This window comes from Engystomops pustulosus, chromosome 5, assembly GCF_040894005.1.
Source record: "Engystomops pustulosus chromosome 5, aEngPut4.maternal, whole genome shotgun sequence".
NCBI classification, from domain to species: domain Eukaryota; kingdom Metazoa; phylum Chordata; class Amphibia; order Anura; family Leptodactylidae; genus Engystomops; species Engystomops pustulosus.
In genome coordinates, this window is record NC_092415.1 from 68,049,896 (window position 1) to 68,066,883 (window position 16,988).

Sequence of the window (16,988 nt, forward strand, 5' to 3'; positions counted from 1 at the left end):
CAATAGGAATCTGTATGGATCTGTATGGAAATACAAAAACCAGCTAGATGCATTGAAATCCATATGCTCGCCACCTTGTTCTCTACTAATTAGATATAATACATATAAATGGTTCTGCTTGTGTAATGTTCAAAGACTTAGAGTCTGTGTCTGTGCTATGGATGACTTTTCCATGGAATGGAGAACACCTGCTTCAAATTAACAATGCTGTCCCATGATATTCTAGCCATTCTTATGAGAATATATTTAGTTCTTTTCAAAAACATTTCATTACAAAAAGAATATTACTGTTTAGCCTTACATAAACTTAGTTGTTTACCACGGTCATGGAATTGGAAAATGCTGAAACATGATTTAATGTTATGTAGTCTGACTTTTTACTATATTGATCTGAAAAACCCTTGCTGACAGAGGTGCAAATGAATGTGCACTGTGTATCTCACTCTATGAATATTTATAAGGTCTATTTACTCAGACCTCAACAGCAATTAAGCAGAGAGAAAAATATTCCCCTGCCACAGATAAAATGCACTACAACTTCACAGTTACATGTCTTCATTCTGTAGAATTGTTAGAAATTGCTTAGTAGTTCAACTATCAGCTGTGGAGCAAAGAAGGTGCTCAACCCTTACCACTGTTAAGGAAAGGGCATCTTGAATCTGCATGTCATTACCTGGAGCATTCTGGTTAGGGATAATCAGACCATAACTTAAGCCAAAAGTCAGGGTTCACGTTTTGGCTCTCCCCTGCTGGTAACACCTGCAATTGGAAACACCATTTTCACTAAGATTGTCACTTCCCGATGACGTTACGGGGAGCAATGATAGTTGGAAAAATGTCATTGGCATTTAAAAGGTTAACACCCACAGTAGGTGCCGCCATAGATCTTGGATGTTAAATATTGATGAGCAAACTTGTACCTTTAAATTGGCAGCAACATTTTAAGGTGCCTGCATCTATCATGGGTGTTATCGGTGTGCTTATAACTGGTTCTTAAGGCACTCATGTCAGGAATGTAGCACTTAATACATGTTTTTTTTTAAAAAACATCAACTAAGAATATTACAGTAGAAGGTGTGCTTTTGTCCCTATGACTCTTGACTTTAATGGACCATGGTTTCAGAGTGTTGGTTTGCAGGCTGGCAGCAGCCAACTACACTTTGAGCTTTATATAGAGCATTAAATATAATGTATATCATTTTGACAAAGTACACAGAAAAATGAAATTTCTGTAATTTATGTGATTCCAAAAGCAGACAGCAAAACCATGAAGTTTGTATTTATATAGAATGACACTGCATGTGCTTTAACAAAAGAATATCTCCTCAGAGTGACTGAGCTCCAAGACAGCTTTGTCTTCGTATTAGTATTTACATTAGTCTTCTATGAAGTTACAATGGCCAGTTACCATACAAAGAGAAATCTCAGTAGACTGATTATTGTGAGACTATAATGGTCAGGGAGGTATTCAATAAAAAAAAAAAAGAAGACACCAGTCGGCAGCAGCTCTGGACCACAGACACAAACTCAACTTTTCATATTTTCAAACATACAAGACTTGTATACAAGAGACATGTGTAAGGCCCCTTCTCCACTGGCGTTTTTCACGCGCGAGTTCTGCGCGTGCATTTGACGCTCAGAACTCGCATTGCACTCTGTCCCATTGTATTCAATGGGTCTTTCTCCATTTGCGTGGTTTTCAACGCGCGTGCTTGCGTTCGTTTGCACGCGCGTCAAAATCGCAGCATGCTCTATTTTTGCGAGTCACGCGCAATTTTCACGCCCCATTCAAGTCTATGGAGATGCATCAAGAACGCATTGCACTCGCAATCATTGCAAGTGCAATGCGAGTGCAATGCGTTTTGTACGTAAGGGTTGCTAGGTGACCAGAATAACATTATTTCCCCTGCTCGCGAACGATCATTTAATTAAAAAAACACAATGAAGAACAGTGAAGAATAGAATAAAACCAGTGAACACAGTGAAAACAGTGACCACAGGATCATTTAAGATAAAAACACAGTGCAGAACACAGTGCAGAATAGATTACAGATGTTCGGCACATCTGCTTACTTGTCGGGAGATACGCGCGGAACGGCGCGAACAAAATAGCATGTGAAGAACAATATATATGTGTGTGAAGAACAAATTGCAGATGTTTAAATACATCTGCAATGTGTTCTACACACATATATATTGTTCTTCACATGCTATTTTGTTCGCGCCGTTCCGCGCGTATCTCCCGACAAGTAAGCAAATGTGCCGAACATCTGTAATCTATTCTGCACTGTGTTCTGCACTGTGTTTTTATCTTAAATGATCCTGTGGTCACTGTTTTCACTGTGTTCACTGGTTTTATTCTATTCTTCACTGTTCTTCACATCTGCTAACTTGTCGGGAGATAATATACGCGCGGAACAGTGAAGAATAGATCGCAGATGTTTGCAACTTATCAGAAGACATTATTTTTTAATTAAATAACCCATTTTAATCCCAATCCATGGTCCCTTTGAAAAATGCTCGATTCTCCCATTGACTCGCGCGTGAAAAATGCGCCGAAAACGCAAAAAAAATGCTAACAACACGCGCGTGAAAAACGCAAAAACGCTAATTACTCCAAGGAAAAATGGAACAAAAACGCAGCCAAAAACGTCAGTTTTTCACGCATTGCACCCTGACGTGAAACGCAACGCTAGTGTGCAAGAGGCCTAAGATTGCATAATGCTTGGGTCATACTTTACAATGGCTCCCAGCAATAGTAGACAAATTTAATTTTTTGAGTCTGAGACCTTAGATCAATGTTGATCTCTCATCATTCTTAATCTTACCAGATTATTGTTTTGACTTATTCAGACTGCAAATGTTTATACAAGTGAAAAATAACGACAGTTTTTGATTTTTATACAGGGCCATATTAAGTTTCAAACCCATCCTTGAACTTCAACCATTTTTTATTTTCTTGAATGTACAACTCATGTTTCCTAAAATGACCATACAAGTGCTATATGGGAAATAAACATACCTAGCATTGTTTTCAGACCACATGAATGACATATTCTGAGGAACAACTGGAATATTGACACTCTTATGTTATATAGACATATGCAACAAAAGACTATGTGCCCTATGAGGAACACAGCCAACCAGCAACAATATACATATTTTTAATAGTATGGATCAATCTCTGATACATTAGTCTCAGTAAGGCTAAGTGAGCTCAGCGATCCACAGGGAGAACAGGAACCTTCAAAGGCATAGCAATGAAGGTAGTCCAAAGGAAGTACACTTGTGTCTGTATTTGCTTCTTCCAATTTTTCTGCTAGGAATTCCTTAAATATGGCCACATCAGGACCAAGGCCCAAGGACAATCGATACATACTCTGAATATCAGTTCTTATTTTCCTCCTTGGCTTTCTTTCTCGCATCACTGTGTGTTGCTTAAGTCCTGTGATATCAAAGGCTTCTGTATCCTCCTCTCCTCCTCCTTCATCATCATACTTGACAATATTTTCCTTCAGGTCTTCTCCTTTCTCACTCATGATGTTGTTTTTTTTCTGGCATCTCACATGCACAAGTAAGGACAACACTACAAACAGAACAGGTAGATTATTTCAACATCACAAATGATATTCTGTTATATTTGTTAAATGTCATGTCATTGAATGTTACATTTTGTGTCTTTTTATAGTGCTAATAAATATTATGTATGATTTTCCTTATATTAGTTAAGCCATCTGTCTGTGCTCAGGAGCAATATAAACCTTACAGAGCAGTCTGGGGTTTATATTTTATCAAAACAGAATAAAGCTGTGTCTATTTGTTAACATACATTATCTTATCATAGAAGTTTTAATATTTTAACTTATGGTGAAATACTTTGAATGTGCCATATTTCTGGCAGCGACGAAAATTGCCATCAACATCAGAGTAGGTTCACCCATACTATCCTTACCCTGGTGAACTTTGGCATTGTACCAGGATGATCAAGCGTAAAGATCATAGTCTTCCTTATAACCAACTTTTGGTAATTGTAGCAATACATAAGGAGGTTTAACCCTTATATTTACTTTCTGAAAAAATGACTTCTTTTTTTGGCAGGGGAGCAGTGTGAGGGTTAAATTTCCTGACCTGTGGTGACACTGGGGCTAAACTGTGTCTGAAACTGTGGTGAAGAGAAAGTGAAAGTTTATGACTTTCCCAAACCTCAACTGTGAGTCAAAGTCATAGTTGCTCTGTTGTGTGGAGGAAGATCAGGATAACCTTTCTGTAGGGGAATGTCTGAGGAGGATGCACTGCATAGTAATGCTGTACATTTCTCCATTTCTAAGTTGTTTTTGGGAACCCCTAATGCAGATGGGAACACATGAGAAAAGGTTCCTACTTATTTCTTTTTCCTGCCCTTTAATGCTCCACCCCCTGCTCTCTCTTTTCATTGACCCAACTACTGCTGAAGACTGAAAATCTGGTCCTTGAAATGACCCTGGAAAAAGGTAAAATAGAAAAAAATGTACCACCCACTGTGGAAAAATAAAGCACTAAGTAGCAGGAGAGTATCTTCAAACAACCTTCCTTTTATGCCTTTTCCTTTGTTCCTCTTTAATGACAAACCAGGGGTGCACATTTACCCTTTACTCACCTGCCAGCCATGTACTTCCCTTTTATATCCTGCCTTACCTTCCTGTACCAATGATAACACAACCTATATAGTCGCCTGTGTTCTCATAAGTAAAGGCTTAAAAAACCTGCAGTCATTGGCTCAGACAGTCCCAGAACTCTGTATTTAATGGTATGGACCATAAATGTATAGTGGATGTGCACTGCTGCAGGATTCTTGTCTAGGGCTCATGATACCCAATATCTCCGTTAGTGACAACCCCCAACCTCCGTGGTAGAATTGAATGGAAATCATAACCTTTCTTATCTTATCACAAGCGGTCCCTGACAATAGGACACCGACTTGCAGACGACACCTAGTTATATAAGGACCTCTCTGCCCACTGAGACCTCTGGTGAAGCTCTCTGGATGCTTTTCTGTGATCTCAGACTGAAATGATGCTTGTAAAATCTCTGTGATGAAGTTTTATTGATAATCCTTGTCCCCCATGACAGCACAAAATCCAATTGCTACAGGGCCAATTTTTTACCATTGTAAAATATACCTGTTCCTACTTACATACTATTCAACTATTCAAGTACAAATCTAAAGAACCTATTCTGTATGTAACCTGGGAACTGCCTGCATTATCTATATCATCTAAATAAAAAAGATAATAATTTAATAAATTACCTAAAATTAAAAGAATGAAAATGGATATGGCAATTACTGCTGCAGAGTTCATAAAATTAAAGAAAAATCCTCCTTTTCCACAGGATTCTGTGTTGTTATCAATGCCACAATCACACACTTTAATGGTTAATGTGCTGGTGCTGCTGAGTGAAGGGATTCCATTGTCACTTATTATTACTGTCAAGTAAAATAATGGATTATCTTGATAGCTGTATCCATCTTGTGCTGTCAAAATGGTGGCTGAATTATCTGCAAGAAAATTCAAAAAGCATATGTTTAAAAATAAAAAATAAAAATAAAAAATAATGTCTTTAAAAATGCCAAATATTTGTAAATCGAGTCTGATTCCACTAAATATTCCTATACGGCACTTCATTTTTCATTGAAAATTTTATAAAACAATTTAAAATTCTTAAATTTACATTTTATTCTCTGATTGACTTGTAAAGACATGGGGGGTTATTTCTTATATAGTTCTATGGTATTATGCTTGCACAATGTTTGCCAGCTTATAACTTGCATGTCGGACATATTAGGACTCCTGGCCTCCTGATGCGTCTGGTGGACGGCTATTTCTGTTCAGGCTATAGCTAGTGACCAATGAAGGGGAAGGAACACCCACTATACTTGAAGGTTGTGTGAAGGAGGAAATAATGGCAATTCCTAGCCAAGACATCTTAAACAAGACCTTCCTTTCCTTTCCTATGTTACATTTATAACCTTTGAAATAAATGGATAAGAACAAAGTTTCATTTCCATTTCCTGGCTACAAAAACATTCTGTACAACATTCTGATTTTCAAGTTCATTAAATAGTTGACCAAGTGTGCAAGTTGGGAGTAATAGTTGCTCAACAGTGAATGTTGAGCCCCTTTCTTAGTGAATGTACGGCAGAAAAATGAAACACTTCCTAAAAGTTTTCTAACATGACAGCAGTTTATTGGAAGCCAGAGTAGTAGGACTCCCATCAATCAGCTTCTGGCTGTGAGATATGGTTAGCGGGGGAGTTGAGATTCTAAGGATTCTAAACCAAAGACAACCATTATCTAACTTTGCCTCGGTCAAGCACGTATATAACCATTACAATTGTTGGCTTTTCTTTATAGCTTAATTTTTACATTTAATAGTCTTTTGGGGTCTTTTATGGTTTACCAAGTACCCACTATATTTGACTGCACAATCACTTGTCAATAATCGAGCTTATATGACAAAAGCTGCCTACTATACTTTGCATGTCTGTATTCTTCCTTGCTGTCATAAGCTTTCTCATCTTTATATTTAACTGAAGTACTAGGTTATATAGTAGAAAGAATCTTCTATTATTCACAACTGCTTCAGCTTTAAGTGTCATAAGCATCTAAAAGGCTGATATTTCTTTAAGTTTCAAATCTAATATATAGAGATATACAGATATATTAGAAATGGTGTCTTTTTCAATGAGTTCATCTAACATAAAACAGAATGGTGAGCAAGGAAGTCTTTTTTTATTGCTCCCATTAATTTTTATGGAAGGAAATCTAATATTTTCCTCAGGATTTTCACTTTTATGTAGTGTGAACATTTTTATTTCCTATATGGAAACTATAATTGTCTCTTAAAATTAAAAGTACATAAGTCAATTGGTTCACATGGGACACATCAAACAGCATTACTAAAGATTAGACATGGGATTCTAGTCTATCCACATACAGTATTTCAGTAGTCTGACACTAAATCTATGTATCTATCTATCATATGAGTCTAAAACAGCACTGATACTGACTAATACATATGATGGAAGGGTGCTCGCTTTTACAGTATGGCAAAACCTTGGTGTCATATAAAAATTGCATACTGTATCTCACAAATACCATCTTTTCTTCTTTTTTAATAAAATAGTTGAAATGTTGTGGATGAGCAGGATAAACAGGACTCTCTTTATTTGTCCATTTTGGATGGACTGGAAGGACAGACAAGGACAGTGAGCCATAGGCTAAATAACATTCATAGATGTAACTACTTAATTGCACAGCCTACCATAAGTGGTTGGGTTACAACTTGTCGACATTCCCTCCCTGCACCAAGGTTCAAACACAAAGACAAAGCAAGGACAATACAAATACCGAAGAATAGTTAACAAAATATGGGTAAAAACCAAGAGAACAATGCAGTATAGAGTTGATTGATAGAAAAGCAGCAGTAGATCAAATAATCCAATAATCCAATAATCCAGAATAATACATGCCAGCAAGCCCCAAATAAATCTATAACAAACACATAGGTAATATCAGGCAAATCTTATATGAGATGCCAAAATTCCAACCCAGAAGATGATTGGACCAGTTCTGACACCCAGACAGGGTAGATCAGCAGGGGAGAAATGTGAAAGATTCTATACATCCCAAACTTAATAGTTTGAAACCTAGAGCAAAATCCACAGAAGACAGAAAGGTCTGTTGGAAACCAATTAAGACAGCCAAGAAAGGAGTACATCAGTGTTCAGACTAGTAAGGACTGAATGTAACAAAATCAATCTTATAAGTGCATCAACAGCTGTACTTTACCGGGCACAGATGAATCTAGTTTGAAAGTGGTACTATCCCATGTTTATGTCCAATCTACCAGAACTGTTCACTGATTACAGTTTATTACCATCATGTGCCTTTATGTGCAGCCACAGCAAGTATCGGTGCAGCATAAAATTTGAAATGTAAACCTAAATGAGAATTTTACTGGTCAACCAACTGAGACAAAATGCAAAATATCACAATTAACTTACTGAATTCTAAACTCACATTAGCACAAAATTGAAGTGCAATAATGAAAATGACATAAAGATGCATCATATATCTCTACATCATTTATCATCATGTATCTATACATTAAGGATGGTAGAAGTCTTGGGGAAGTCCTGTCCTCCTACTGCTTCAGCTGAATGCCAATAATTGCTCTTTTACCATTTATCACAGCTAATTACAATGCGCCAATCTAAATGCTCACATACTAATTACTGGAAAGAAAAAGAATGGCCTAATCCCTCTTAAAATTTCTCACACTGCTCCACTAATATTGTGGGTTGTGCTTTCTGAGGTCTAGATGCTTAAGTCAGTAACCATTTAGTCAATATTTGCAGGCTTCCCATCATACTAAATTACTTCATTTGCAAGGACCCCCTTTAACTGGTTCTATCATCTCCATAGGACATTTGCACATTGGAAAAAACAACAGTTCCATGTAAAGAAGTAGGTGAAGAAAATTACCTCCATTGTCTGTAATTGTAAAATTTGCATTGGTTGAATCCTCAAAAGGTTGCATAAAAGAGAAAGAATCGCTGAGTTGAGGTTCATCCTTATCTATTGCAGTTACGGTGTATACAGGCTAAGAAAAAATAATATGTTAGTAGCATTTACAGCGAATGGAATAAACTGAACACAATGCATGTAATTAGAGAATGGTCAAAACTCAAAACGCATTCAAAGGGATAATTAAAATGAGCTAATCGAAAATATGGATTCACCAGCTAAAGTAGCATGAATGCTGCAATTATACATTACTTTTGGACAATGTGAAATGTACAAAAAATGATTTAGAATATATGAAAAAAAATGTTTTGAATCATTTGATTGACAGATATAGTACTGCGTTTGCAAACTAATGCTTGGAAATCATTTGAGTGCTTTTTCAAATTGATCAGGAACCTGTACAATTTTCTTTTCAATTAAAAGACAGACATAATGGAAAATCAAATGGATACTCGTTATACCTGCAGAACATAAGTACAGTTTATATTTCCTTATTTATGTATCTCTGCAATGCCTATGTATTTGAGTGTTGGCTGTAACTAAATATTATATATATGATATCATTTGGAATGGTAACGATTTCTCATGGGCGACATAGCAAATATTGGGAGATAAAGACATTGAGCAAATTTATTGTTATTGTTTATCATTTAGTGTAACCTTAGACAAAACGGGCAAGATGAGCACGAGATCCATCTCACTATCACTATGTGATTATTTTGGCGCATTACTTTCTAAGCCCTCCTTCTTCGTTTGTTTATGACAGAAATTAATAAATATTGCACATTTTAAAGTTCCTTTTATCCTATTTCTTTGTGTAGATGCTTTTCAAAACTTCCTAATTCTGTGGATAAAAAATGACAAAGATGCATTGTTTTATACTGACTGAGGGCTCTTTAACACTGGTGTTTTGCAAATCCGTGGTTCAATGCTTTTGATTTTTATGTGTGTTTTCATGTAGGCTTTTTTTTCAGTGATTCGTGGCCTGTAGAAAAATTGTGAAACCTGTCCGTTGTTTTTCACTGACGCAGGTCACAGAAGGCAAAAGAAGTCTATGGGTCCGCAAGAAAAAACTGATGTCAGGTCAGTTTTTTTAACGGATGAGGCTGAGAAATTGTGAATAATCATTGTTAAACCTTCGGACATGGAGTTAAAATAGAAGCTACGTGGAAACACAACGCAACAGATGAACAATACACCATTATGCCATTATGAAACCACCACATTCTATTGGCATTTTGTGTGAATATCCTGCAATTTAAAATGATTAACACTGCTGGTTTATAATATGCAGCTTGTCAATTATTGCTGTGGGTTCTAAGCGCAATGCACTCTGCAATGTCCCTGTCAACTTTACTCCTTTTATACTGTGTTTTCTAGATTACTAATTATTTGCCTCAAGTACTAAAATGTTTATTTTGGGTTGTATTTCTGTGGATTTAATGATGAAAAAGTCTTATAAGGAACCTGGCATAAAATTCAACTGAAAGGAGCCATTCACTATATATTGTGCACTGTGTGCAGCATTATGCCCCCAGTATTAATAAATTCCCCTATTATGTCCTAATACTTCCTCCATTGTCATTTTGGCAAACACTGATCTACTAGAATTTGGAATACCCTTTTTTCACTGTATAGTATAGCAACTTTTATTTCCAGTATTATGGTTATTATATGTTGCTTTAAACCAAACCTGTCACCAGGAGTGTAATTTTTTTTTAGCTGGTGACAGTTGCTGTGCAAATTGTACACAAATGCCTTTATTAGCATTCTGAAGCATTTCAGTAGTTTATAGAAGGTTAATTCACACAGGCACACAGGCTGCTACAGCTTCCTCTGGGACTCACCACATGTTACTGGCAGGGAGCCAAGTAATGTGAATTAAACTTATGTAAACTACTGAAATGATTCAGAATGTTGGGAAGGGAATTTTTTAATTCAGCATATCATAGGCCAGTGATGGCGAACCTTTTAGAGACCAAGTCCCCAAACTGGAAACCAAAGTCTACGACATCATCGCAAAGTGCTAACCCGGCTATTGAGCCTAAAATTATCGACAATACCACTTTATAAGGGACATATAATAATGTAGTATGATGACCATTACAACAAGATAAATACCACCATACTGATGATAAACAGACCAGTAAAGAGAGACCAACATCAGCAATTATATCACAAAGCAGGAGAAAATACAGCGGAGAACACTACCCCCATCCAGTGAGGATCACTACCCGCATCCAGTGAGGAACACTACCCGCATCCAGTGAGGAACACTACTGCTATACAGTGAGGAACACTACCGCCATACAGTGACGGACTCTACCGCCATACGGTGAGGAACACTACCCCCATCCAGTGAGGAACACTACCCCCATCCAGTGAGGAACACTACCCCCATCCAGTGAGGAACACTACCCCATCCAGTGGGGAACACTACCCCCATACAGTGAGGAACACTACCACCATACAGCGAGGGACACTACCGTCATACAGCGAGGGACACTACCGCCATACAGCGAGGGACACTACCGCCATAAAGTGAAGGACACTATCGCCATACAGTGAAGGACACTACCCCCATACAGTGAGGGACACTACCGCCATACAGTGAGGGACACTGCCCCTCATACAGTGAGGGACACTACCCCCCATACAGTGAGGGACACTACCCCCCATACAGTGAGGGACACTACCCCCCATACAGTGAGGGACACTACCGCCATCCAGCAAGGGACACTACCGCCATCCAGCAAGGGACACTACCCCCATCCAGAGAGGGACACTACCCCTATCCAGAGAGGGACAATACCCCCATCCAGCGAGGGACACTACCGCCATCCAGCGAGGGACACTACCGCCATCCAGCGAGGGACACTACCGCCATCCAGTGAGGGACACTACCCCCATCCAGCGAGGGACACTACCGCCATCCAGAGAGGGACACTACCGCCATCCAGCGAGGGACACTACCACCATCCAGAGAGGGACACTACCGCCATCCAGTGAGGGACAGTACCGCCATACAGCAAGGAACACTACCACCATACAGCGAGGGACACTACCGTGATACAGCGAGGGACACTACCGCCATACAGCGAGTGTGGGTGAACTGAATTACAAAGTTACATGGAATCAGGCAGGTGAATTTTCCATCAAATGACCCCATACGACTATGGCTATATTTTATATATGCACCTGTGCCCTGCTGTCATTGAGTCAGTCCGTGTAGTGCACCCCAGGGTCACTGGCAGCATAGCACAGAGACAAGAGATCTGGGCCAAGGGCAGTATACATATGACCATGAATAGATGTCATACAGGGCAGTTTGGGACACTAAACAATAAGCACCTGTAGTTGTTTAGTGTCCCAAAGCTGCCTGACTGCTGCCTGTGACATTCACACAGAGCAGCTTTTGCTTCCTCCCTCCTGCTGAACTCATCTGTGCTGCGTGCTCCGTCCGTTCTGCCTCATTGTCCAATGTCTTCCAGTGCTGCAAGGGAGGAGGGGGAGGGAGTGAGAGAGTGTAAGGCAGCACTAGTGAGTACAGAGCAGCCAACAGTGAGAGAGATCACTGCAGCTCTCCGTGATCGGCAGCTTTTCCTGCCTTCCTGAACTTCAACGATTAATATAGAGAAGGCAGCGGAGATGGCGTGCGTGCCCACGGAGAGGGCTCTGCGTGCCCTCGTGGCACGCGTGCCATAGATTCGTCACCACTGTCATAGGCTATTGGAACCTGTCACAAGCTAAAAATGACAGATTCACTTTAAGTCTGTAATTTTTTAAATTCTTTACAAATTTAAAAACTATGTTTATTAACAGGTTAAACATGTACAAAATATCACACATTTTCAATGTGGACTAAAAAATTTAGACAGTGCCTTATAAATCATTTCTATGTATTCATGATATAAAGTATAATAGTATTTAAATATTTGAAAGTAAAAAAACAATTCCTATACTGACCTTGCATAAAAGCTAATTATTTTTTAAGAAATGACATTTTCATTTAATTGCTGATTGAATTGCTTCCTTGCTTTCAACATTCACAGTCAGTTTGATTGGCACAATACATTGTCTTAGTAAATTTAGCTTTAGCAACAGAAAAAGTATTTACCCTCGAGCAAAGTGAAATTATTTGGTTCATGTATAAAAATTAACAAACTACATGAGCACTTTTATTTTCATATTGAAGTCATATTGAAATCTTTTTATGAATTCTAAAGAGATTTCAAAAAAGATTTTTTTCGTTCAATATTACTAATTATTGATATTAAAGTTTGTTATACCCAATAAAATGATGGTATCTAGTAAAACTGGATAGAAAGCTCTACAAAGCAGCCAGTACATTACTTAATCTCACTGTTTTAACAGTCGCTGTATATGCTGACTTTCAAAATAAAATATTTCTTTATTCTGTTAATACATTGCGAAAACGTACACATTGTCTGATCCTTACCTACTGTGAGGAACTAACTGTGCTAACTGTGAGGAGTGGGAACCAGACCTAGGAGGGTGTCTGTGTAAAGAGGAGCACCCAACCTGGGGGGGGGGGGGGGATTTGCTCTGTGAGACCTGTGGAGATTTGCTGTTGGGTGTTTGCTATGTGAGGAGGATGTAGCAGCCATGGGAGGTACCTTGAGTGAGGAGGGAGGCAAGGGACTAGCTTCATGTGAAGGGAGATCAGTATTATAGTAGTTATATTTTTGTACTATAGGGGCAATATTATGGTAGTTATATTCTCCTTCAAAGGAGTGGTATTATAGTAGTTATATTCTTGTACATAGGAGTAGTATTGTAGTAGTAGATGCATCAGGATACAAGGATTTCATACACTGGAAACCCAAGGATAAAAGGAAGTTGCAGGAGTGTTGGAGGTAAGTAATGGTTTTATTGTATTTTGTCTTCTAATGGACACATCCATGTCCATGAAGTAGGACCCAGTGCTTCAGATAAATGAATTATGGGGACTGATATACATCATATTAATTTAAAAAATCATGCTGCTAAACAGTATATAAATTAATATGGGCTTCTAGACTCTATAGGAATTAATAATAAAGGAGCTGCGGAGCTTCATATTAATTTTAAAGGTGGGCCCCTAAGCATTGTATTAATTAATAAGTGGGGCTACAGAGCTTTATAGTACTAATAAATAAGGGAAGGGCTACTGAGCACTGCATCAATTAATAAGGGTCTGCTGAAATGTAATATAAATATCAGCAATTCCTGTTATTAATTAATTAATATAAATATCGAAAGGTAACATATTAATTAATATAGTGTAAAAGCCCCCTCTATAAATTAATTAGGGAATTTCCCATCTCTATATGAGTTAATAAAAATGGGAACTTTATATTAAAAAGGGTGGGTGCTGCTATAACCTTTACTAATAAGGGGGCCGCTGAACTTTTTTAGTAAATCATGGGTGCTGCTGTAACCTACATTAACGCTGCACTTCCACTTTAATTAATGATTGGATGGTAATCTATATATTAATTAATGAGATGTGGTTACTGCTGTGCAATAAATTAATGAAGGGACACCATACATTTATTAGGGGGTGCCTATGCTATACATAATTTAATTAGGCGATATAATTGTTGTATAAAAAATAGGACATAGTTGTTTTCAAACTATAAGTTATTGTGGCATTTTTAGGTGAGCAGGATACAGATGTCCTGAATGGAGCTGAAGACACCAGGACAACTTTTGGGTAGTACCAATGACTTGTCATAATGAAAGAAACCCAATCCTTCTAAGTTGCCTAACAACACATGATTGACAAGTAAACTTACCAATCATCGGTCTGAAAGTATCAATCCCGACCAATCAAAGTCATCCAGAAGTGATGCATAATATGTGAGTCCAGCTGAAAGCCGAGACAAAGCAGGAGGTGACACGTTCTGACACTTCCTGCTCCGTCAGTCTTTCAGCAGCAGCGCTTGGGCCAGTCATAATTTCATCATTACGCTGTTGGCGCTGAAAGAAGACAGTTGCTTGTCACCGATGCCAAGGCAAGATTAGGTGAGAATATATTTTTTTTTCCATCCCATTGCTGGTAGGAAATATGGGGTGAGGGAGGGAGTAGCTACAAGTATGTAGTAAGGAGTGGGAGAGTTAATAATTGCTTTTAGCATGTAGTAAGGGGGTGGGAGTGTTAATAATGGCTATTTGTATGTAGTAAGGGGGTGGAAGGGTTAATAATGGCTCTTAGTATGTAGTAAGAGGGTGGGAGTGTTAATAATGGCTCTTAGCATGTAGTAAGGGGGTGGAAGGGTTAATAATTGTTCTTAGTATGTAGTAAGGGGGTGGGAGGATTACTAATGGCTCTTAATATGTAATAACAGTAAGGGGGGTTAATAATGGTTCTAATATGTAGTAAGGGGGTGGGAGGGTTAATAATGGCTCTTAATATGTAATAAGTGGGTGTGAGGGTTAATAATAATGTCTCTTAGTACGTAGTAAGGGGGTGGGAGGGTTAATAATGGCTCTTAGTATGTAGTAAGGGGGTGGAAGGATTAATAATGGCTCTTAATATGTAATAACAGGATGGGGGGTTAATAATGGCTCTTAATATGTAATAAGTGGGTGGGAGGGTTAATAATGTCTCTTAGTATGTAGTAAGGGGGTGGAAGGGTTAATAATGGCTCTTAGTATGTAGTAAGGGGGTAAGAGGGTTAATAATAGCTCTTAATATGTGATAAGGGATGGGGGAATAATAATGGCTTCTGGGGTTTAATAAGGGGGCTGGGGGGATAATAATAGCTCCAGGTATGTAGTGAGAGGGTGGGAGGGTTAATAATGGCTCCTCATATGTAATAAGGTGGTGGGGGATAATAATGGCAACTGGTGCTCATTATGGGGACTGGTGGGGATAAAAATGGCTCCTAGTATGAAATAAGGGTGTGGGGCGGTAGTAATGGCTCCTAGTATGTAATAAAGGGCTGGGGGTAATAATGGCTCCTAGTATGTAATAAGGGGGGTGGGGAATATAATAATGGTTCCTGGTAGGTAATAACATGGCGGAGTAGAAAATAGTGGCTACTGTTATATAATAAGGGGAGTGGGAGGGGTAATAATAACTACTGGTATTTAATAGGGGAGGGAAATAATGGCTCCTGGTATATTATAAAAGGGGACAGAGAACAATGGCTCCTGTAAAATATAATAGAGGGATGATGGGCACTCCTCGCTGGAATATTAAGGGGGTCCCGGTCAGAATATTATAACAGTGGGGGGCAGGGGGGACTGTATATTATAGGGATGGGCCTCCTGGATGGAATACCATAAGGGGGACTCCTGGACCGTATAATAATGGAAGACTGCTGGACAATTGGAGGCTAACGGAATACTTATAACTGGTGGCTGCTGAATAATGTATTAGCTAAATTACTTAGTAAGGGGGGCTGCTATGCTACCTATTAGTTACTTGGGGCATTTATGACTAAATTTTGATTGGTGGGGGCTGCTCTGCTACTTTTAGTAACGGCGGGTGCAGGGTTACATGTAGATTAATGAGGGGTATTGCTTTGCTAAATAATAATGAATAGGAATAAACATAAATTAATGAGAGGATGTTGTTGCTCTATAACAGTTAGTAGGCACCGTATATAAATTATAAGATTTATATACGGATTTATATAAGATTTATATAGCGTTGAGTTGCAATTGGAGAAGTTATCAAAATTCTGTAACTGATGGAAAACCGTCATCTGTGAGGAGCCACCAAGATGAAGACCAAGACAAAGGTAGAAGATTGGAGCTAAACTGAGTTATATAGTCAATGATCTCTATATATCCTTTATGGCAGCCCTGGTGTGCAGTGATTTTTTTGGCGCTATATAATAATGTGCAGTATATTCCCTGCTTGTATATATTTATGTATGTAGTGTATTTATTACTGCAGTATTATTAGTATTGTACATGTATGTGGGTATTGGTCTGGGCATATATATTTATGTGCACCTATATTTTACTTTTTCTTAAATGGTGTGTGTGTATTTGTAAGTGTAGCATATATTTATTGTGTGTATATATGTGTATATATGGTAATGTGTTATGCAGAAGAGAAGCCGCGCTGACATCGGGGAGCTTTGCTGCGCATCGGGGCCGCCGGAGGGCGAGTATAGAAGTTTTTTTTTTTTAAGTGCTGGGCTCGTGTATTGACCCGTGTATAAAATGAGTTGAGGATTTTCAGCACATTTTTTGTGCTGAAAAACTCAGCTTATACACGAGAATATATACGGTACTTGTCAATCATGTGTTGTTAGGCAACCTGGAAAGATGATATACAAGGATTGGTTTTCTCCCAGTACAACAAATCATTGGTACCACCCTGCTTTAGTTCCTCCCACGTGGTAGTAACCCCCATCCCCTGATGACGCTGGTGTTCCAGAGAAACATGTTGCGGGGTCTCAC

General features: G+C 38.5%; 1 protein-coding gene across 2 annotated transcripts in view; it reads right to left on the minus strand.

The window, feature by feature from the left end:
- Positions 1-2,933: 2,933 nt before the first annotated feature.
- Positions 2,934-16,988, minus strand: part of LOC140132903 (cadherin-19-like) — an 86,655-nt gene continuing 72,600 nt past the window's right edge. For both annotated transcript variants that reach the window (XM_072152296.1, XM_072152297.1), the window contains 3 exons: positions 8,526-8,643; positions 5,288-5,536; positions 2,934-3,586 (listed from right to left, as the gene is read on the minus strand). In XM_072152296.1, coding sequence (XP_072008397.1) covers positions 3,165-3,586; positions 5,288-5,536; positions 8,526-8,643 — 789 coding nt within the window. In that variant the 3' untranslated portion in view covers positions 2,934-3,164. The remainder of the gene's footprint in view (positions 3,587-5,287; positions 5,537-8,525; positions 8,644-16,988) is intronic.